Source organism: Salmo trutta, chromosome 35, assembly GCF_901001165.1.
Source record: "Salmo trutta chromosome 35, fSalTru1.1, whole genome shotgun sequence".
Taxonomy (NCBI): Eukaryota; Metazoa; Chordata; class Actinopteri; order Salmoniformes; family Salmonidae; genus Salmo; species Salmo trutta.
This window is the reverse complement of record NC_042991.1, coordinates 14,716,863-14,740,658: the sequence shown is the minus strand read 5'-3', so window position 1 is coordinate 14,740,658 and position 23,796 is coordinate 14,716,863. Positions and strand designations below refer to the sequence as shown.

The 23,796-nt window shown below is 41.0% G+C and overlaps 1 protein-coding gene across 2 annotated transcripts in view; it reads left to right on the top strand.

The window, feature by feature from the left end:
* LOC115174664 (snRNA-activating protein complex subunit 1) overlaps positions 1–23,257 on the top strand; it is a 38,237-nt gene extending 14,980 nt beyond the window's left edge. For both annotated transcript variants that reach the window (XM_029733422.1, XM_029733421.1), the window contains exons 3-11: positions 1,473–1,632; positions 2,345–2,485; positions 6,875–6,979; positions 8,880–9,023; positions 9,206–9,262; positions 9,558–9,620; positions 10,514–10,655; positions 21,373–21,432; positions 23,004–23,257. In XM_029733422.1, the coding sequence (XP_029589282.1) occupies positions 1,473–1,632; positions 2,345–2,485; positions 6,875–6,979; positions 8,880–9,023; positions 9,206–9,262; positions 9,558–9,620; positions 10,514–10,655; positions 21,373–21,432; positions 23,004–23,041 (910 nt within the window). In that variant the 3' untranslated portion in view covers positions 23,042–23,257. The remainder of the gene's footprint in view (positions 1–1,472; positions 1,633–2,344; positions 2,486–6,874; positions 6,980–8,879; positions 9,024–9,205; positions 9,263–9,557; positions 9,621–10,513; positions 10,656–21,372; positions 21,433–23,003) is intronic.
* Positions 23,258–23,796: the final 539 nt, after the last annotated feature.

Sequence of the window (23,796 nt, the reverse complement as noted above, 5' to 3'; positions counted from 1 at the left end):
TGTATCCCACAAAAAAAGGTTCACTGTTAACTTATAACTTTTGCTGAATTTAAGCAAAATTTCCCAAATTCCCAGGCTTACCTTCCCATGTAAAACTTCTGGAAAATTCCAGAAATTTACCGGAAAGTGTCCTAACCTTTACAACTCTACTGGTGAGTATGTAGGCAATGGAAGAACTGGGACATTTTCAGCTTCAAGGAATTGTGTACAGATCCTTGTGACATGGGGCTATGCATTTTCATGCTGAAACATGAGGTGATGAGGTTAACACTGTTAAATTTTAAATAAAGTTTTTTTCACTTTGTCATTATGGGGTTTTGTTTGTAGATGGGTGAGGAAATATCTTGAATCCATTTTGAATTCTGGCTGTAACACTTAAGGATATTAATACTTTCTGAAGGTGCTGTAAGCCTATATATTTCAATCATATTGTAATCAATTTCTGGTTCATTTGGTTTCAACTTTGCTAATTGTAGGCTAGTGTCTAATTTTAGCATTCATGGTGGGTAACGTGCGGAATGATGTGCCATATCTGCGATTTAGTCTGTTTATAGTGTAGGCTAGGGCCTAAGCGTTAGAATAAGCCGCCTCAATATTTGCAGCCATAGCCTGTACAGTAGGTGCCTATATCTCTCTCCAGGAGCTGATCTGTCAGTGTTGTGGAACAATTTATATTAAGGTAGGATTTGAATAGAGAAAGCTGATCCAAGAGCTGCGCTGTCTTTCCTTTGATCCTATCAGTGCCGACACATGCCCCAACTACACACTTAGTGAAAGTTATCCCTATGTAGTGTTTTGGGAAACGCATGTGAATTCTTCGGTCGTTGTAGGAACGATGCATTGTTAATACACTCAAACCTAATCGGGAAAAGGGCCTTTGGATGTTGCCCCACATGCTTGACTAGAAGTTCAGTTCTTCCTTCTAGTCAACTGCCATATGCCAACATGTTTTTTATTTTTTTTATATATTTTTTTAATCAATTTGCTATATGGAGTAATTAGGAGTACAGTGACACACATTCCATCCCTGGATTGAGGTATGTTTTGAAACCATTTCACTTCTTTCACCGTGGTGTAAACATATATTGGTATGTGGCTGTTTTGACTAACGGGAAGTACTGAACCTCTAGTCTGTTAACTGTACACATACTGTGTATACAGTTACCATCTGTGGATACCATAGTGTTTGCGTTAAGTCATACTGAAATGACTACCTGTTTAGCAGCATGTCACACGTTGGAAGGCATATCTGTAATAATTCGTAGAAAGTTCTGATTTTAAAGGCATTTACCGAGTGCCCAAGAGAGCATTAAATCAAGTTGTTCCAATAATCTAAAATACATTCCATGCTGTGTTCTTGCTTATTGCATACACCGGTCTCACACCTGTTTTGCCCTAGCTAATCATTACCAGTGCTACTGTTGTAACTCCCACTCTTCTTAATTTTCCCTCCGATCTCCATTTCATTTTAGCGGTTCACTTGCTGGTAATGAGATGAGGGAATTCTGCCACCTAACCCTGACCATGGCCTTCAACTACTTCTTGCCCCCATATAGCTTCCAGATCAGAGTGGGGGGTCTGTACCTTCTCTATGGCCTATACCACACACAGCTCGCTTCACCTAAAGAGAAGGTGCTGAAAGACACTTACTTTGAATCTCATTATTCAATCCCATTTATTCCAATAGTCTTCTATTTTTTTTCTTTAACAATTGACTTGATATACTTTTCCACTTCCTCAACTAATATGCTGTACTGAACAATGTCTGTGGAGAATCTCAATTGTATACTCCTCGCCGCCTCCTGAACCCATTGGAGAAGGCCACAGGGGATGCACCTTTTGGCTTTCTCATTCAATGGGTTTTGAGGAGGATGTGAAGAGTATGCAATTGAGATTCTCCCATAGTGTGCAACAACTTGCAGACAGCCCTAGTCTCGAATGTCTGAGTTTCCCGTACAATGACTGTAAATCTTACACATCCAAGTGTTTACTGTCAATCCATTTGAAATGTCACATTTGTGTATCTCATCAGAAAATTCTATCTGATACATATGGGTGAAATTTGTTTTCCTACTAGCGCAGGAGAAAATATGCATGTCCCTTACAGTAAATACCCCAGACGATAGCTTATGAAGTATATTCGTATGAATTTGCTGTTATTATTATGTTTGGGTTATGTCCCCTAAATGACTCAAGTAGCCCAAGTTGCCCAACCGGGATATCTGAATTTGATTATTGTGGTTGGATGAAATGTATCCAACTTGTTCAATGCTTTGTTAGATGTATTAGGGGGATGAATTCATGCACAATATGTCAAGATGAGTAAGTGTGTTTTCCCTCCCAGATCAGGATTGCCCTAAAGGACTGGGAGCAAATTCAGAAGTTTTACCAGGATTCGGTGAATTCACAGCACTATGATGCGGTTTACATTATCAGGAAGCTAATAGCTGAGAATGCTGTCCTTTACACCGCCATGCCTCAAATGGTAAGGCACTCCCAAATTACATATTGTAATTTAAAAGTATCCCTTAAGGTGTTTTGTAATATTACATACTTGGCAAAAGCGAATATAGAAATCCATTTAATGTCTACATATCTTCCAAAACTTTTTAAACCAATGTAGGAGTACAAAATGGCAGTGCAGCAGCTTAAACAGTGCCCCTGTCAGTCATCCGATGTTTATTTACATCATTGGTCAAAACAAGAGATGTTAACAAGAACAAAATACAACTAGCTGAAACAAGCCACCCATGATTCACCTCGCAGCAGTCTAGTCAATGTTGCTATCTGACTGACCCGAATGACAGCCTTGTACCTCATCCTTTTTTGTCGATGTCAGCCCATCCATCTATCTTCATAGGAAAAGAGTAATTGGCGTCAAGTTTTTGGCCAACTGATGACATTGCAAGTTTAAATGTTTGTTTTTCATTAAAACGTCATGTTGGTCAGTGTTTCTGCACAATCTTGTACAGATATATAAATCATATGGACCTCCTATGCCCATGTTTTGCAAAGGTGTAGGTTCCATAGGTTGTGCATCTAAGGCTTAAATAATTAGAACAAATATATTTATTTTCATTATAGCGGGGCTGTCTGAACAGTGACCTGATCAGCTTGAGTGAATTGAATTCAAATTGATTTTGTTGAATTCTTGTTGGGGGGAATTTACCTGACATTAAAATGAATTGACCTGGAATTAGAATTTCCTTGATGTAATTTACAGTGAGGGAATTTAATTGGAAGTACATTTTTTTTAATTGACCCTGACCCCAAAATGAATCAGTCTGATTTGATTAGTTTTACTCTAATTCAAATCCCTTTTAGATTATTCAAGTATTTACAAAATAATGTTTAAGCATGGAGCATAAGCTGCAGGAGCAACACTCCATTCCAGAGTGCCAAAGAAGGACAAAACATGTCTGCTGCAGAGAGACAAGACAAAGCCATGACAACCAGTTTTGATGAGTCAGTGTTGACATTTTGTTGATTCACCATTAACTAAGTTTATTAGATGGAAAACAAGCTATTAGGGTGAGATTCTGACGTTTTTGTCGCAGGTGCAGCCGATTCGAGCAAGCGAATGTTTGAGATCATGGCTAGACGGCGGAACGATTTTTTGACATTAAGCCTAGTTGTATTTTTCAGCGTAGCCTACCAAACGTGGAGATATTTCCTATTTGTTAGTCAATAATTGGATACGTGCAGCTTCTCTTTGTCATTACTTTATGATCTAAAATAATAAATAAAGCTTTGCCCACCAGAATGTCATCAATCACTTGATTGACTGAATGCATCAGTGGTGGAAAAAGTACCCAGTTGTCATACTTGTGAAGTAAAGAAACCTTAATAGAAAATGACTCAAGTAAAAGTCAAAAATATTTGGTTTCAAATATACTTAAGTATCAAAAGTAAAAGCATCAATCATTTAAAATTCCTTATTTACAGTCGTATGGAAAAAGTTTGGGCACCCCTGACAATTTCCATGATTTCCATTTATAAATAATTGGGTGTTTTGGATCAGCAATTTCATTTTGATCTATCAAATAACTGATGGACACAGTAATGTTTCAGTAGTAAAATTAGGTTTATTGGATTAACAGAAAATGTGCAATATGCATCAAAACAAAATTAGACAGGTGCATAAATTTGGGCACCCCAATAGGAAAAATCACATCAATATTTAGTAGAGCCTCCTTTTGCTAAAATAACAGCCTCTAGACGCTTCCTATAGCCTCTAATGAGTGTCTGGATTCTGGATGAAGGCATTTTGGACCATTCCTCCTTACAAAACATCTCCAGTTCAGTTAGGTTTGATGGTTGCTGAGCATGGACAGCCCGCTTCAAATCATCCCACAGATTCTCAATGATATTCAGGTCTGGGGACTGGGATGGCCATTCCAGAACATTGTACTTGTTCCTCTGCATAAATGCCCGGGTAGATTTTGAGCAGTGTTGTGGGTCGTTGTCTTGTTGAAATATCCAGCCCCGGCGTAACTTCAACTTTTGTGACTGATTCTTCAACTTTATTCCCAAGAATCTGCTGATATTGAGTGGAATCCATGCGACCCTCAACTCTAACAAGATTCCCAGTACTGGCACTGGCCACACAGCCCCACAGCATGATGGAACCCCCACCAAATTTTAGTGTGGGTAGCAAGTGCTTTTCTTGGAACGCTGTGTTCTTTTGCCGCCATGCATAACGTCCCTTGTTATGACCAAATAAAATTATTTGTTTCATCAGTCCACAGCACCTTATTCCAAAATGAAGCTGGCTTGTCCAAATGTGCGTTTGCATACCTCAAGCAACTCTGTTTGTGGCGTGTGTGTAGAAAAGGCTTCTTCCGCATCACTCTCCCATACAGCTTCTCCTTGTGCAAAGTGCGCTGAATTGTTGAACGATGCACAGTGTCACCATCTGCAGCAAGATGATGTTGTAGGTCTTTGGAGGTGGTCTGTTTTTGACCGTTCTCACCATCCTTCGCCTTTTGCCTCTCCGATATTTTACTTGGCCTGCCATTTCTGGCCTTAACAAGAACTGTGCCTGTGGTCTTCCATTTCCTCACTATGTTCCACAGTGGACACTGACAGCTTAAATCGCTGCGATAGCTTTTTGTAGCCTTCCTCTAAACCATAATGTTGAACAATCTTTGTGTTCAGGTCATTTGAGAGTTGTTTTGAGGCCCCCATGTTGCCACTCTTCAGAGGAGAGTCAAAGAGAACAACAACTTGCAATTGGCCACCTTAAATACCTTTTCTCATGATTGGATGCACTTGTCTATGAAGTTCAAGGCTTAATGAGCTCACCAAACCAATTGTGTGTTCCAATTAATCAGTGCTAAGTAGTTACAGGTATTCAAATCAACAGAATGACAAGGGTGCCCAAATTTTTGCATAGCCTATTTTTCACATCTGATTTAATTTCATACAATTTAATATTGCTACACTAAAAATCTTTGTCTGGACAATACCCCAGTACTCAGCTTTTATTAGAAAATGAATGGCATGCCATTGTGATCATTTTCTGTGACGACAGAGTAAATTATTATGCAGCCTCAGAGGGGTGCCCAAACTTTTTCATACGACTGTAGCTAACCAGATGGTGCCATTTTCTTTTCCCTTTAAATTTTACGGATAGCCAGAGGTACACCAACGTTCCTACATAATTTACAAACGAAGCATGTGTGTTTAGCGAGTCCGCCAGATCAGAGGTAGTAGGGATGTTCAGTTGAGAATTGCGTGAATTGGACCACTTTCCTGTCCTGCTAAGCATTCAAAATGTAATTAGTATTTTTGGTTGTCAAGGAAAATGTATTTATTTTCTTTAGGAATGTAGTGAAGTAAAAGTAGTCAAATAAATATATAAACTACAGATACCCCAAAAAACTACTTGAGTAGTATTTTTACTTAAGTCCTTTATACCACTGGAATGCTTTCAAGTTCTCTTTCATTTCTGCTTCGCTCACGGAGTGAGGACGTTTAAGGAAGTGGGGAGAGAATGCAGTAACTCAAACAGCTGAAAGATTTCTCATGCAAAATGTCATCAGTTTGACCGGTTTTAAGAAAATGAAATTCTGTGATAATGATCCAACGATTTCAGTTTGTCTTGAATGCATTTCCAATTTGTGGTTGAAATACTGGTAGCTTTAATATTGCTGAAAACAAAGTTTATACACTGTCCCTTAAAAGCCAATTTATGCTTATATACCAATGCAGAGGGCTCCTTTATAGCTCCACATTGACAGGATTGGTTGATGTTATGTGGGGGCGGGAGGTCCTGTATAAACACACTCACTTCCATCACAACAGCTCTGCTGCGTGTAGCGCAAGAAGTAGGAGTGCCCTGACTTCTGCGGAGGCCGTATCACTGTAAATTCTGCACGTCCAATGCAGATGTCGGATTGACCATGCAGCGCCTTTAACCACACATTCCTATTCTCTCTCAAGATGCTGAAAAATCATATTTCTCCACTCCTGTTCCCGAAACAATGTTATTTGGTGTAAGAAATAATTAATTCTGCAGAAGTTTATATTGTATTAGGCTACATGTGAAAGGTTCTAGGCCCACAGTCATTGTTCAGATTTCAGTGTGTTCCATTTAACCCATCTAAACTTCAAAGGTGCGTAGACCAGGGAGTGCGGCCGCACATGTCACAACCTACTTCCGCTGTCTCTGCGTGCACACACCAAACTTGGCTCCATTTAAGCCAATCAGTGCAGCAGAGTACACGTGTATAGACCCTCCCCCTTAGTTTTGTAAGGTCAATACTTTTTTACCAGAAATGTTACTTATTGAACTTGTATTAAGACAGATTGCACTTTTAATTGATTTAGATGGAATTGACCCTCTACTGCGGTTCACTGTGTCCACCTGTAGTTGACCTTCCGTGTGAAGAAGAAGCCCCAGCTTCACAAGGTGTGCGAGGAGTTCCGTGACCGTCCGGAAAGGGTCAAGGACCTCATCTCTACAGATATGCTACAAGTATGGCTTTTGCTCTATTAAAAACTTTGTTGCCGTAAAAAACGGTTCCGTGTCACACTGGGGAATCAGATCTCCCACTGAATGTGTGAAGAGGCTTTTTGAACATCAGCAGGCTATAATGTGGGTGTGCGTCTAAAGCCTGTCTCGTACCATCCAGTCAAAATGTGGTCGGGCTGTTTTGTGCATATAGACTGAACAAAAATATAAACATGCAACAATTTTTGTTTTTTGTTCACCGAGTTAGTTCATATAAGGAAATCAGTCAATTTAAATTAGGCTCTAATCGATGGGTTTTAAGATGCCTTAAAAAATGTAGGGGTGTGGATCAGAAAACCACTCATCATACAGCATGACGCATCTCCTTTGCATAGAGTTGATCAGGCTGTTGATTGTGGCCTGTGGAATGTTGTCCTACTCCTCTACAATGGCTGTGTGAAGTTGCTGGATATTGGCGGGAACTGGAACAAGCTGTCCTGCTAGAAAAGGTTGGAGACCCCATCTACTGTAGTTGGAGAAAACATGGGGGACGTAATGCTGCTTTAAAAGTTGATCAAGTGAAATCCCATTTAGGAGAAAAGGGCATTCAAACATTTTTCTGCGATTTTCACACTTGCTCTACATTAATCGTTGGGAAAAGAATACTTTAAACAAATTACATAAATGGATTCTCTGAACATTCTCGCCAAGTCCCCTCATTAGGCAACCATTAACAGTATTAGATTAGTTGTATATTAAAAATAACATTTCACATTGCACAGCTACAGTGCTGCTCTTTGTTTTTGCCCATTTAGTATCGTTCACACCCTCTTAAGCCTTGGCTCGACCATCTCTTACAGAATTCACATGCGACTGGCCAAGATTTCAACATTAAAATACTTTATCAACATCAAGTGCTAAAGGTAGCCTACAATTAGGAAAAAATGTGGGTAGAATAAACTACCTATGCCTACAGTACATTTGGAAATTACAGACCCCTTAGACTTTTTTCACATTGTTACGTTACAACCTTATTCTAAAATTGATGAAAAACATATTGAATCCATCTACACACAAACCCCATCTACACACAAACTTCCTTGACCAAGGCCCTTCTCCCCCGATTGCTCAGTTTGCCCAGGCGGCCAGCTCTAGGAAGTGTCTTGGTGGTTCCAAACTTCTTCCATTTAAGAGTGATGGAGGCCACTGTATTCTTGGTGACCTTAAATTCTGGTACCCTACCGCAGATCTGTGCCTTGACACAATCCTGTCTTGGAGCTTTACAGACAATTCATTCCACCTCATGGCTTGGTCTTTGCTCTGACATGCACGGTCAACTGTGGGACCTTATATAGACAGCTGTGTGCCTTTTCAAATAATGTCCAATCAATTGAATTTACCACAGGTGGACTCCAATCAAGTATTAGAAACATCTCAATGATGATTAATGGAAACAGGATGCACCTGAGCTCAATTTCAAGTCTCATAGCGTCTAAATACCTATGAAGGTATTTTTAAAATAAATTTGCAAACATTTCTGAACCTGTTTTTGCTTCATCATTATGGGGTATTGTTTTTATTTTTAATTTTTTTTTTTTTTTTTTTTTTAATGTAACCGGTATTTAACTAGGCAAGTCAGTTCAGAACAATTCTTATTTACGATGACGGTGTATCGTAGATTGAGGGAGAACATTCTATTTAATCCTTTTAATGTAACAATGTTGGAAAAGTCAAGGTCTGAATACTTTCCGAATGCACTGTATGTTACTGCAAAACTTGTTGCAATGGTTTTACGTAGGTATTTAGTTTTATGTAACAGTTTGTCACGAGAAACTATTTTCACATTGAATGTCCCTCTGGATTAATTTAGCATATCGGACTGTTTTGTTGTCTGGCAAGTGTGTTTTGTTTGCATTGCACATAGGAGGTGGCTAACATTCAGGGTCACTATGAGCGGCTGAAGGCGTCTGTCTTGGAGAGGTCATCCATTGCGGTGACCCAACAGGACCTGCCGGCCCGCTTGCACAGCTGTGTGCTTGAGTTCCTCCACTGGCAGGACAGGCATGAGGTGAGCCTCTATTCTTATGGCGCAGCGAGAAAGCATATTTCAATGCAGCAGTGTTTAATTGTCACTTTCACACTATAAACATTTTTGTTGGCAATTCATCAAATGTACATTTCTACTCTGAAGAAATATTTGAGCCCAGAAACTAGGTGTGATTTTTAAACTAGGCTTTTTGTTGTGCTTAGAACCGTGGAGATGCAGACCACCTGGTTGATGCTGAGGAAAAAGCCCAGCAGGTCGAGGTAAGCTTTAGCATAGTTAGCCTCTTTTTTTTGTACTGTAATGAAATAACGTTATGACTATTTGGGAACTTGGCATAGACCGTTAAATGCTAGAAAGCCTTCTGCACAGCACTGCTTGTTTTGCTACTGTACTAACATTGCTAGAATATACTACATTGACTAACAAACTAAAAAACCCTTTGGGAGTGTGCAATGGTTTTATGTCAACACTGGTGAGTACCACAGTTGGCCAGATGGTGACATTGCAAGCATTGAAGGTCTTATCCTTTCCTGAATAAGCTCTCTTTTTGTCCAGTCTTCCAATAGGGCACAGCTTCTGGCATCCATCAAGACAAAATCATACGGGTGTCTTGCAGAGGTCTGCTGAACAAGTGATTTTTCACACTTAATTTCATGTGCCACTGTTAAGTGTTCAATGCATATCTGTCAAACTCCAGTCTGAGGGCAGCGTGTCTGCGGCCTTTCGCTCCTCCCTTGTACTTTATTAAGGTAATTGATTAGTTAAGAACTCCGCTCACCTGGTTGTCTGGGTCTTAATTGGACATTAACTGAAAGAAAATGACAAACCAGCAGATATACATCCCTCCAGGAATTGAGTTTGACACTGCTTGTCCAATACATAGTTTATTTCATACACCACTTTATAATGGCTATGCATGTGTTTAAAGACATGTTTTGTTAATAGAAAATGATGGGCAACATTTTCCTCTTGCTAAAAGGTGCACAATGAGCAAAAAAATCTGAGCAATGACTTGTTTGGTATTTTCCGCTCACCTGTAGGTGTCTGCACAGATCTTGGCCATGTTCGACATCAAATACTGAACACCTTGAAAAACATCAGAAGCAGGCATTTCTATTGTTTATCCCCATAATGCACCACACATTGAATGTCGCTGATCACTGCTGGAGAACCAACTTAAATATATCTGATCAAAGGTGCCCCTTGCCAACTTTCCTACAACAGAGGTGAAGCTACCGGAAGGTGTATTGGGGAGTATGCTAATTAGCCTTTGTTCATGAATTTAGTGATTTGCATGGCAACGCCAACAAAACTGGGACTGTGGCTTTTGCTAATGGAGTTAAGGACAAGGGAAATGTTGCCCTACATGTGGTATATTTTTTCTTGTCTGCATCACATGCATCTGGTTTATCAATTCTTAATTTATTGCATTACTGGCTAGTGGATATACTCAGTGTCCTATTCAATGGAATACTTTTGAACTGATTGATCATTTTTATGTTTATCCACAGGCCTCGAAGTCACGGCGGCATCGCCAGGTGGAGATGGACACATCCTTTTCTGGAACAGGCTACATTAAAGAGGCTCCCAAATATCACAAAAGTAGGGCTCCATCACTCAGGGCCCGAACCCACAAGAACCTCTGTGGGGAAGGTCAGTATACCTCTTTGTTTGATGAGAACTCTTTTTTGGGGGGGGGGGTGAGATGTTTGGGGGAATTTCTCGAAAGTCAACAGTGATGTAGATAAACTTTTAAAGCTAACCACAAAGCAAGAGAACACCTTCAGGCCTGTCAGACTGAGGTTCTGTTATGGCTGCACCACTAACAGGCAGCTAGACAAGTGGTCACACCAGGATGGATTCCGCTTAGTCTATTTTAATTCCACTTGCATGAATTACTCTTAAGGGCATGTTCAGACTCATAGGCACCTGAACCATGGGGTAAACTTGGCATCTGCCACAACACTTATTTAACCTTTTATTTAACTAGGCAAGTCCGTTAAGAACAAATTCTTATTTACAATGACGGCCTAACCCGGGCGACGCTGGGCCTTTTGAGTGCCGACCTATGGGATTCCCAATCACGGCCGTTGTGATACATGGAATCGAACCGGGGTCTGTAGTAACGCCTCTAGCACTGAGATGCAGTGCCTTAGACTGCTGCGCCACTCGGGAGCCCCAAATCATTGCACCGTGATTAATTATTTTGTCTCTTGAGCGGGTTAATAATGTTCTGAGCTAGGAATACAGTAATGTATCTTTGAAAATAAGCTACAATATAATTAAGCAATAAGGCCTAGTTGTATGGTGTATATGGCCATCCAGGGGCGAAAATCTGATATCAACTTTGGAGGGGACAATTACATTACATTTTCTCAAGAGCAATTCCTGAGGGGGACACCAAAAGTAGTGCTGTAACACAGCCTACGTTTAATATGGTAAATGTATATTGAGGAACCAAAGAAATAAGGTGTTTGCCGTACTCCTAACTACCGGTAGCCAAAACTACACAACTAATCACAACAGCAATACCATTGCCTTAAACTGGTGACTGAACTAAGATTTGTTAAAGTTGAGAGTGGGGGTATCCATGGCATTTTCCAATTATGTTCCTATTTTACAAGTCAAAAAAATTGAGAACCTTTCATAATGTTGCCAAACAAAGACTCAACAAACTTACCTGAGACTCCCTGTCTCTGCCAGTCTGTCCCTGCATATCTGTCCCCAACTCTGCTGTCTGTGTGCCATCTGTTGCCTGCTCTGCCTAATGACATAATTGTGAAACATTTCCATTAGAATTTCATTTCTTTCTTATGAACATTTTATCAACTAGTCTTTGAGATATTAGGCTACTAGGGTTCTTACTTTGTGTTTTGGTGTACTGAAAAATACTCTGTCAGTCTTTTTTCTGCCATTTTTTTCTACCTGGTTGGCTACACACACAGTATGTAGGTTATTTACAGTAGGAGATGGGCTTCTATCATATCTTCTATCATTCTATATGGGCTTCGATCTAAAAGGTAGCTAGCAAATGTGAAACGGATTGCAGTGACAAGAGTTGACAGCTGTATGAGTTCACCATTTACACAACATATGCTGCAACCTTCTGTAATTTTAATCGTTTGTTTCATATTGGCTGGCTTCTAACAATAGCTGAATTTGCAAAGCTAGCGAGCACCAATTCAGTGGTGTTTGCTATAATCTTTGCTACCCGGCTTAAATAAAGGTGAAATAAAATATATAAATAAAAGTTCCCTTGCGACAATTTAGCTTTTGCAACGAGACCATTAAATATATTTAAGACAATGGTAGAAGAGAGTGTAGTTCTGTTCAGTTTGGACTTCAGTTTATCGCTAACCTTATCACAGGGACTTTGAAGCACTAACTTACATGCATGCTGATCTTGGAATAAATTGACGATAGCAAAGATTCCATCTTTGACGACGCCACATAAATGGAATAGGTACTAGCTAGCTTAATAGTTAATATTTGCGCGCTAGCTCTGCATATTCAGCTAGTGTGTGTGCGCGATTGACTGGATTAACCTCACGTCAGTTACGTGCATTGAGTGCCTTTCAGACAGTAGATACGACCTCTACGTTACCTCGCAAGCTAAGGAACCGGCAGTGGATCAAACCATTGTGAGGCAAAGGGTGGGGGGGTCGCAATCTTTTGAAACTTAAAAACGCGCTATTAAGTGTCTATAATCAGCACAATTGCTTTCTTTGCGTATTATTAATATTATTTAAATTACATAGTTATGTTTCAGTGATATATTGGGGGGGACAAATCATATTTTTCCCAGGATGGGGGGGGTCGTGTCCCCCCCGGGATTTCTGCCCCTGTGGCCATCCAAGTGTACAAAACATTAGAAACACCTTCCTAATATTGAATTGCATCCACCTTTTGTCCTCAGATCAGCCTCAATTTGTCAGGGCATGGCCTCTTTACTTTACTGACTTTATTGTCCCATGGGGAAATTGTTGCAGTGTCATGTACACGTTTAAAGTGCCGTTTAAATACAAAACAGATTGACAATACAACTTTCATAAGTTACATACCAATAAAAAGAGACTAGCCTGCTGGCCTTACTGGGTTGTTAGGAGGGATATCACACCTGGTACAAATTGTCTAGTTCTGTTTTTCCTGCCGAGGGGTGCCCTATATCTGCACCCAGAGGGGAGTAGTTCAAAGTCACCCAAGGGGGTGGCTTGGGTCTAAAATGATTTGAGCCTTGTGAAGGGCTCTGACCATAAAAATCTCACACATGCCTTTCTGTTTAACTCCAAGTACCTTGCTTGCTGTGGTGATAATCCTTCTCAGCATATTTCTCTGGCTGACAGTGGCATTGCCAAACCAACAAATAATACAAAAAGTTAAGATGCTCTCAATGAAAGATTTCTAAAACCGAGTTAGTGTAGTACAGTGACTGTCTTTTGTAGATCAGGTCTGTACATTTACTCCACTGAAGGTTATTGTCCAAGAGGACACCCAGATATTTGTTTTCTTCTACAATCTATATGTTCTGACCACTGATAGATGTTGTAGAGGTAGGTGTTGTACACTTCCTGAAGTCTATGCACATCTCTTTGGTCTTGAGGACCAAGTGTGATTTGTCACACCACTCTACAAAGTCATTTAGGACCGGGCCATGGTGTTCCTCGTCATGCAACAGGCTGATCAAGGCAGTGTCATCAGCGAACTTAACGAGGTGTCTGTCAGGATGGGAACTAGTACAACTATTGGTGTACAGGAGTGGGGACAAAACACATCCCTGAGGAGAGCCTGTGTTGGTGGTGTGTGTCTGACATGTGGGGACCTACTTTGACCCGCTGTGGCTCATGAAGTCCAACAGCCACATAACCAGACCCCAATCAAAGGAGAAGTCCCTTAGGAGTCTCTGTGCCAGAATGTAAGGCTGGATTGTGTGTAAGGCAGAAGAAAAGCCAACAGAACCCTGACATGGGATTTGGCACCTTCTAGATGTCTATAGACCATGTTGAGAGTAAGAATTGATCATTAACTCCTCTGCTGGGCAAAGTCTTGAGGAGAAAACATTAGCAATGTTCTGGCCCTCATGTCTCCCTACGTCAGCATTGCTTTTTTCCCTTGCCTGTGGGGGGGCTCTAGCGATGGATTTAATCTATTGAGTTTCCTGAAGAGAGGGTCCTCTCTACCCTTTGTTTCTATGCCTCTTTGTCCACCAGTATCTGTCTTTTGAGCTCACGTTGTACATCTCTTAAAGCTTGTCAATTACCCTCAGTATAAATTGTCCTGGGTGGCAAGAACGAAGGATCCGCTTCAGGGAAGTCATTTTCCTGGTTGTAGTGCTGGTTAGTTGACGCTGCTCTGATATCCAATAGTTCTTCCTGGCTGTATGTAACACAAGATTTTCTGGGCTAACAATGTAAGAAATAATGCAATGTTTCCTAAGGACTAGAAGCAAAGCAGCCCTCTTTGTGCCATTTTCCTATTTGTGTTGTAGAATAATAGTGAAGACATCAAAACTAAGATTTTCATTTAACTAGGCAAGTCAGTTAAGAACAGTGGGTTTATAACTACCTTGTCAGCTCGGGGATTCGATCTAGCAACCTTTGGGTTACTGGCCCAACGCTCTAACCACTAGGCTACCTGCTGCCCAAAATAACACATATGGAATCATGTAGTAACCAAAAAAGTGTAAAACAAATCAAAATATATTTGACATTCTTCAAAGTAGCCACCCTTTGCCTTAACGGCTTCGCACACTCTTGGCATTCTCTCAACCAGCTTCATGAGTAATGCTTTAACAACAGTCTTGAAGGAGCTCCCACACACATGCTGAGCACTTGTTGGCTGCTTTTCATTGACTCTGTTTGGGATGAGTTGGGCCGCATTCTCAATTGGGTTGAGATCGGGTGATTGTGGAGGCCAGGTCATTTGATCCAGCATTCCAGCACTCTCCTTTTTGGTCAAATAGCCCTTACACAGCTTGGAGGTGTGTTTTGGGTCATTGTCCTGTGGAAAAACAAATGATTGTCCTACTAATTGTAAACCTGATGGAATGGCGTATCGCTGCAGAATGCTGTGGTAGCCATGCTGGTTAAGTGTGCCTTGAATTATAAATAAATCACCAACTGTGTCACCAGCAAAGCACCCCCACACCATCGCACTTCCTCCTCCGTGCTTCACTGTGGGAACCACACATGCGGAGATCATCTGTTCACCCACTCTGCATCTTACAAAGATACAGCGGTTGGAATCAAAAATCTCCAATTTGGACTCATCAGACCAAAGGACAGATTTCCACCAGTCTAATGTCCATTGCTCGTGTTTCTTGGCCCAAGCAAGTCTCTTTTATTAGTGTCGTGTTTTCTTTGCAGCAATTAGTCAATGAAGGCCTGGTTCATGCAGTCTCCTGAACAGTTGATGTCTGTTACTTGAACTCAGTAAAGCATTTATTTGGGCTGCAATTTCTGAGGTTGGAAGCTCTAATGAACTTATCCTCTGCAGCAGAGGTAACTCTGGGTCTTCCTTTCCTGTGGTGGTCCTTATGAGAGCTAGTTTCATCATAGCGCTTGATGGTTTTTGGGACTGCACATAAAGAAATGTTCAAAGTTCTTAAAATGTTTGGCATTGACTGACCATGTCTTTATAGTTATGATGGACTGTCAATTCGCTTTGCTTATTTGAGCTGTTCTTGCCATAATATGGACTTGGTCTTTTACCAAATAGGGCTATCTTCTGTATAGCACCCCTACCTTGTCACAACACAACTGATTGGCTCAAACACATTGAGAAGGAAAGAAATTCCACAAAATAACTTTCACCAAGACACACCTGTTAATTGAAATGCATTCCAGGTGACTACCTCATGAAGCTGGTTGAGAGAATGCCAAGATTGTGCAAAGCTGTCAAGGCAAAGGGTGGCTACTTTAAAGAATCTAATATGTATGTATGTGTGTGAACACTTTTGGGGTTACTTTATGATTCCATATGTTATTTCATAGTTATGATGTCTTCTATTATTCTACAATGTAGAAAATAGTAAAAATAAAGAAACCCTTCAATGAGTAGGTGTGTCCAAACTTTTGACTGGTACTGTAATATTGTGAAGTTGAGGAACAAAAGGAAAATAATTCTGCTTTGAAAGTTGACCAACTTGTTACCTCACTTTTGAGAAAATGGCCCTTCAATGTTTTGGTACACCTACTGGAGAGCACTATTCAGCATTGTTCACACCCTCTTAAGCTTTAGCCCCACCCAGCTCTTTAAGGATTCACATGTGAGGACATGTACTAAACAACCAAAGATTTCAAGACTAAAGCCTGGTTTATACTAATGGTGTGTTTTGTAAATTCATTCTGGATTGCCAGAGTTCGCTCTGGGCATTTGTAAACTCAGAGCGTTGTCAGATTGTCCGTTCGTAAATAAACACAGTTTTTCTCTCGGAGCTTTCAGAGAGCACACTGGATGCTCTGACTGAGGAGTAGGGTTGATCTGAGCGTTCTGAACTAACCGCTGTCAAGCACCCAAGCTTATGTTGGTTAGCTTGCTAGCTACTTCCAGACACAAATGAGAGAACAACTCACCATTTTACTCGCCCTAGCACTTAGGCTGTTTTTGTTATCTAGAGCGTTGGTGACCTTAACTGTGCTGCTGGCAACAAATTAATTACGCTTTTTTTCCGTTTACTGACACCGCTCAACACTTGAATATGGCCGTCCGCAAATTTGTCAGTTATTCTGCGCTCTGGCACACTCAGACGAGAGTGCTCTGAAATCGAAGTAGATAGCCAGAGTGAATTTGCCAGCTACGTCTATCGACAGTTGTCGCAGTGACATCAACATTTTTGTGAAATGGTTACTTGCATAGTGGAGTTTTTGTTTAGACATGTAGCTAGCTAAACAATTAACCATAATATCAACTCATAACGTTACTACCCTGCATGAATCTGCAGGTAACTAACCAACCAAGTTCAATGCTAGCTAACCTTAGGCTATAACAAGCAATACAAATAATATTACTACACAGATCTACGTCCAACTTTAGCTTGCTAGCTAACCGTACACTAACTTGAAACAAAATACTTTCTGACAATTTAGAAACGTGTAATATCTGAAAATGTAGCTACCTAGACTATCTTATCTGTATACATGGATGGACAGTTCTCCCTCTGTCACGGATGCCATGATTGCCCTTAGTTTGAAGATGTAATCCAGAGAAGTGTTTTATACAACAGCCTTCTGTGTGTTCTCGACTCCCTCTGCATATTTGCAATCAAACACCAGAATCTCCTGAGCTATCATACTCCAATTCCACCGGAGAGCAATACTTTTGCAGTTCTATTATGTGATATCGCAACAACAACAAAAAAGCTGCGTTACAGTATTACCTACATCTACTGACCAGCGTGCTACATGTCAGACCAATCCAAACTCCTTTCTCGGCATGTCCAGTCCACTCATTATCTCAGCCAATCATGGCTAGCAGGAAGGTTGCGGGCTTTTTCTGTGGCTAAACCAACTAGGCTCGTAATTTAACAATTCTATTCACATTTACAGATGGAATACAAGTTCTGTTATTAAGGCACATGAGAGTTCACATTTTCCAGAGCATTTCTGCCAAAAAAACGCTTAAAAAAAGCAAAAAAATAAACATCCTCTCAGTCAACTGCGTTTTATTTTCAGCAAACTTAACATGTATGAACATGATTCAACAACTGAGACATAAACTGAACACGTTCCACAGACATGTGACTTACAGAAATTGAATAATATGTCCCTGAACAAAGGGGGGATCAAAATCTAAAATAGCCACACCAGATACTGACTATTATCAGCTGCATTAAGTACTGCAGTGCATCTCCTCATGGACTGCACCAGATTTGCCAGTTCTTGCTGTGAGATGTTACCCCACTCTTCCACCAAGGCACCTGCAAGTTCCTGGACATTTCTGGGGGGAATGGCCCTAGCCCTCACCCTCCGATCCAACAGATCCCAGACGTGCTCAATGGGATTGAGATCCGTGCTCTTCGCTGGCCATGGCAGAACACTGACATTCCTGTCTTGCAGGAAATCACGCACAGAACGAGCAATATGGCTGGTGGCATTGTCATGCTGGAGGGTCATGTCAGGATGAGCCTGCAGGAAGGGTACCACATGTGGGAGGAGGATATCTTCCCTGTAACGCACAGCATTGAGATTGCCTGCAATGACAACAAGCTCAGTCTGATGATGCTGTGACACACCGCCCCAGAACACGACGGACCCTCCCCCTCCAAATCGATCCCGCTCCAGAGTACAGGCCTCGGTGTAACGCTTATTCCTTTGATGATAAACGTGAATCTAACCATCACCCCTGGTGAGACATAACCGCAACTCGTCAGTGAAGAGCACTTTTGCCAGTCCTGTCTGGTCCAGCGACGGTGGGTTTGTGCCCATACGGTGAGGACCTGCCTTACAACAGGCCTACAAGCCCTCAGTCCAGCCTCTCTCAGCCTATTGCGGACAGTCTGAGCACTGATGGATGGATTGTGCGTTCCTGGTGTAACTGCAGTTGTTGCCATCCTGTACCTGTCCCGCAGGTGTGAAGTTAGGATGTACCTATCCTGTGCAGGTGTCGTTACACGTGGTCTGCCACCCTCGAGGACGATCAGCTGTCCGCCCGGTCTCCCTGTAGCGCTGTCTTAAGCGTCTCACAGTACGGACATTGCAATTTATTGCCCTGGCCACATCTGCAGTCCTCATGCCTCTTTGCAGCATGCCTAAGGCACGTTCACACAGATGAGCAGGGATCCTGAGTATCTTTCTTTTGGTATTTATCGGAATCAGTAGAAAGGCCTCTTTAGTGTCCTAAGTTTTCATAACTGTGACCTTAATTGCCGACTGTCTGTAAGCTGTTGGTGTCTTAACGACCTTTCCACAGGTGCATGTTCATTAATTGTTTATGGTTCATTGAACAAGAATGGGAAACAGTGTTTAAACCCTTTACAATGAAGATCTGAAGTTATTTGGATTTTTACTAAATATCTTTGAAAGACCGGGGCCTGAAAAAGGGATGTTTCTTTATTTTGCTGAGTTTAGTACGAAATTGATTCAGGAGAATGTTTTGTGCCTGTTTGAAGAGAAAGTGTACTCTTTTAGGGTTATGAGCTCGCCAGGCGTCAAGATTGTAATCAGATAGTATATGATGGAGAGCCTTGGTTGCCTGTGAATTGTTGCTCTTATTAGATTTGTCCCGCATGTCCTGAATGGCATTCATGTCTGTCCCAATAACCAGTTCAGTTAATTCTAACAATTATGCTGTTCAGAGGATCATATTAATTTGGAGCATACACATTAAGGCAATTTTTATTTCCATTATGGGTACATTTAAGGAAAGTGATTATGCTTTCTTGGTCTTTACCTTTACCAAGGATAGTGAATTTGAGTTTGTATCATTGTGATTCCACATTTTACTTTTGTTTGTACAAATGGTTCTCTATTCAGTCTCTTTTGGAGCAGGTGTGTTTCTTGCTAGAATGTCAAGACTGCTTGAACACTTGAAAGGAATATTAAGGCCTTTGAAATTCCAGAAGAGAATAGCTAGTGTTGCCATTGTTTTTCTAAAATGTAAGTAGTAGCAGCAGTAGTTTCTTTTGGTTAGGGAGTGACCAATGGGTGGGTTCCCCTGTGGGTCCTGCTTTTTATTTTACACCCATGGGCTTATCAACACTAAAGATGCTAAACAAAATAAGTAACCAATTCAGACCTTTACAATTAAGTTGGCAGACTTCATGAGTAAGGGTGGGTAATGACAAAAATAAAATTAAAACTTAGATATGACATATGAAAGCCTAATCTCTTAACATTTAAAAAAAAGTATAGCAGTAGGATCCATATATTGTTCATTAATTGACATGGTGTCATCACCTGTGTAAATGTTCGGGAACATAGGCAATATAATTACAACAAGTTCAATGCTCAGCAATAATAGTAATATTGTTCTTTGTACCCAAACATGAGGGGTGTGCTCCTTTTTCTTATGCTGAGGGCAGCATCATAGCAATAGGCTATGCTGCATGACTGTGCATGGATAGCATACCTGAATGAGCCAGTCATGGGGTTCCATCTGTCAGCTTGTCTGTTTTGTGTATTGGGTTTTATGTACTTCTCAATGAAGTCCTTTGGCAGTGCAAATAGTGTGTTGTGTTCTGGAAAATGAATGAGTTTAGCTGGGTGGGTGGATGAAGCTGCATCTCGTAGCTGTAATCTCACCTCGTTGTAGGTCTCCCTCGGTTTTAGCAGTTTGTCACTCAGGTCTAGGTAGATGCTGATCCTCTTCCCTGCATAGGTCAGACCCCTGGATTCCGCTGCAGGGTGAACAATTCGCCGCTTGACTTCGAAGCTGTGGATCCATACAATCATACAGCGAGAGCTGTTGCGGAGTTGATCCGTGTGGTGCACAATGTTAATGAGTGGCATGGGACCCAGCTTCTCCTGCCGGAACAGCTCATAGAAAAGATTGCTCATGAAGGAAGTTGTTTCCCGCTTCCACTCTAGTTTCAAGTCCTGTGACCCGCACATTGAATTTACAATAATTATTTTCAAGTGATTCCATTTTCTCTTCTAGGAGTTTGATTATCCCTTCCAACTTAGCTGGCGCTGTTTCTAGGTCATGGAGTCTTCTCCAGATTTCCCACTTTGGTTGAATATGTATCTATTTTTGCAGTGCACACTACCATTGATTTCAGTTAACGGTTTTAATTGTAAGTCGAGGGCAGAGGCAATCTCCTCACAAACAATCTCTCGTATACTAGTGGCCTGCTATTTCTGTTGCCTGGTATTGAGAGCTGCCATGTTCCCACAGTTGAATTGTGGATGGACAAATTCTTGCTGCTGGGGCGTAATAGACCTGGTAGTTGTTTCTTGTCACACAATTAATGCCCCCACAATAGTTAATATTGAGAAGTTTTAGGAAATAAGTCAGTCAATTCATAGTAATTTGCCAAAGAAAGCCACAAAGGCCATGTGTTTCAGTGTATGCCAGCTGACTTTTGAGGGATAGATGAATGTGTACTGTGTTGATCCATTTTACCTACCTGTCTGTCCAGGCTTTTAAGTCACTTGATTGATACCAGATGAGGCTGGTGGGAAGAGCTATAGGAGGACGGGCTCATAGTAATGGCTATAATGGAATACATGGAGTCAAGTGGTTTCCCATATGTTTGATACGGTTCCATTCCACCCATTACGATGAGCCCGTCCTCCTATAGCGCCTCCAACCAGCCTCCTCTGATATTTATTCATATTTACCTCAAGCCAAGTTATGCTCTTTATTTCACTGATTTAACTCCGGTCATCACCAACCTTACAATAGCTTTTTGTTCTGCTGTGTCCCTTTCCATTAGGGGATGAACAGAAGATCCAATATTGGCTCCTTAGTGCTGCAGAGGAGGACAAGACTGCATGTAAGAACAGGCCAATGCCACTTACCAATGTGAATAGAGGATTATTTCAATGCAGATCCATACAAAAAACACTTTTATTGTGTTCTTCAAAGTAGTTCCCTCCCACACAATTACCTGACAGCCAAGTAGGGGGGGCAGGAAACGACTAAGTTTAAGTCTGGATTTACACTTAACCAAGCGTTCTCCTTAGCAATATGTCATTGATGCTTGTATAAAGTTATACATTCTGGCATGCATCAAAATATCACGATTCACATGTCAGACAATTTTTTTAAAATACATTTTTAGGTTGTGTATTGAAAATGAAAGTTTGAGCTGCACAGTATGGCAGGGTCAATGACATCCAATTAATTAATAGCACTGGTGATCTCCCAAAAAAAAGGAAAAAAACAGACAGAATTCTGTCTTAGGTGTAAAAACACTGCAACGAGGGACAAATGCGGTGTGTTTTGGAATATTTATTTCTCGCACAGAATAAAATAGTACAAAAGTCAACCTATGTGGGATAGTAGACTGACTTTTGCTGTTTGTTAGGCCTACTCATCTTGTTGGCTGACAAAGTAAATGTGGACTGTTCTTCCAATATCTTCAATATGCACCTTGGAATTCGATAAGGATGCGTGCAGTTCCGTCCCCGTGTCTGTCTTCACTTGTAGCCTGTGAGAAAGACCCGATCACTTTGATGGAGAGCCGTGAGAGGTGATTCGGAGCGCGCAGCACTCGGGGAGAAGGGCACAACGGCCCGTGGCTGCAAAAGGCATGGATTTTTTTTGGGGGTGTGCATTACGGCCACACAAAAGGGATGCCACCATGAAATTCTAGGCATTATCAGATGCTTGTCAAATTGTGACTGATGTAATGTGTACAGCCTGCACAAAAAACCAAAGCAGAGCTCATGCCTTTCAAGCAACTTTTTTCCAATCATCATTCGTGTCATATCATGCAGCCTTACAGTGTGTTAACAATCAAAACATAAAGCCCAGCGTTTGTAGAACTAAAGTTAGATGAATTACTCTAAATTAAGCAAAAAGGAATTCCTATTTCTTTGTTAACCACTCAACACAGAATAGTCCATGTGTATACTCCCTCAAATAATTTGGAGAAAATATCCTTTCCATTTTATTCAGCTTTGTTCAATTGTATTCTTCATACTATAAAATAATGCCACGGAATTCTAAGCAAATCCTGTCTGCTAAATTAACTAGTGTAGCCCACAGCTGTATGGCATAGCCAGATCAGAGCCTAACACATTTAAATGTAGATGTTCCAAAGGTCTGCATCAGTCAGTGGCTTGTAGGCTATGCGTGGAAGCCAGGAGATAAAAGTATTTGTTAATTAACAGTCCATTACTGTGAGACCGACAGTTATTTGCTTGACAATCACCGGCTGACAAATACGTGAGCGCCACAGCCCTATCCCCAGCCGAGTCATACCAAAGACATTTTCTTTTTATATTGTTATGGTATATTCTCTCATTTGTGCATATAAATGGACCACAATGTAATGATGACACTCAAACCTGCGGTTTCCATTCTCCTAAATTGCTTTGACTCTCTTACATTTTGTTTCAGTGAAAAGACCGAAGCGAAAACGCAGTTTCCGGTGGTGAAGAGAATGCAGAGGATTTGGGCAATAACTGCTGCACTTTTGGAGAGGCTGGTTTCAGACAAATGTAACACATTAGGAGAACACAATCTCCACATGATGAATATATTCATTAAGTTGTCTGAGGGCTTGAGCCAGTTAATTACTGTGCATATAACAGGAAATGTAATTAATAGTGCACACTTGTTTTTGTGTACAAATAAATGTGGCACCAAATTTGCATCATTCTCTGAATTTCCAAGCATGGATCGGTAATCCTTTGTCCTTCTGACAATAGTACTGTACTGGTTATGGCCCATCCTGTGGGGTTCCCTCATCCACTTGTTTTTAGTCGGTCACCCTACCTGAACTACTTTTGAGCTAAGGTGGCGTTTTTACCCCAAGTTCCCCTACAATTGACCCATGTTACATTTAGCTTCACTCTCCCCTATCACTTATAGTGAATTGCGGCGCGTTAAGGTCCTTAAGTCTATTGATGCAACTGTCTAAGTAACATAATTAAAAAAAAAAAAAATCCATCTGTCAGTTTAAGATGGAGATCTGTTTTTTTGCATTGGCTGTGTACCAATCCATCGCATCTGCCTATGTCGGCCTTACGCATCTGCGTTGAAAGGTGGCTGAGCTACAGCAGTGTTGGTCAGACCATGAGACATCCTGAAAATTGGTCTTCTCAAGAAAATCTCTCTAGAGTCCAAACGGTTTGGTCTACAACCCCCACAAGTGTCACGGGACTAGTCTTAATAGAAGTTGAGGCAGTTT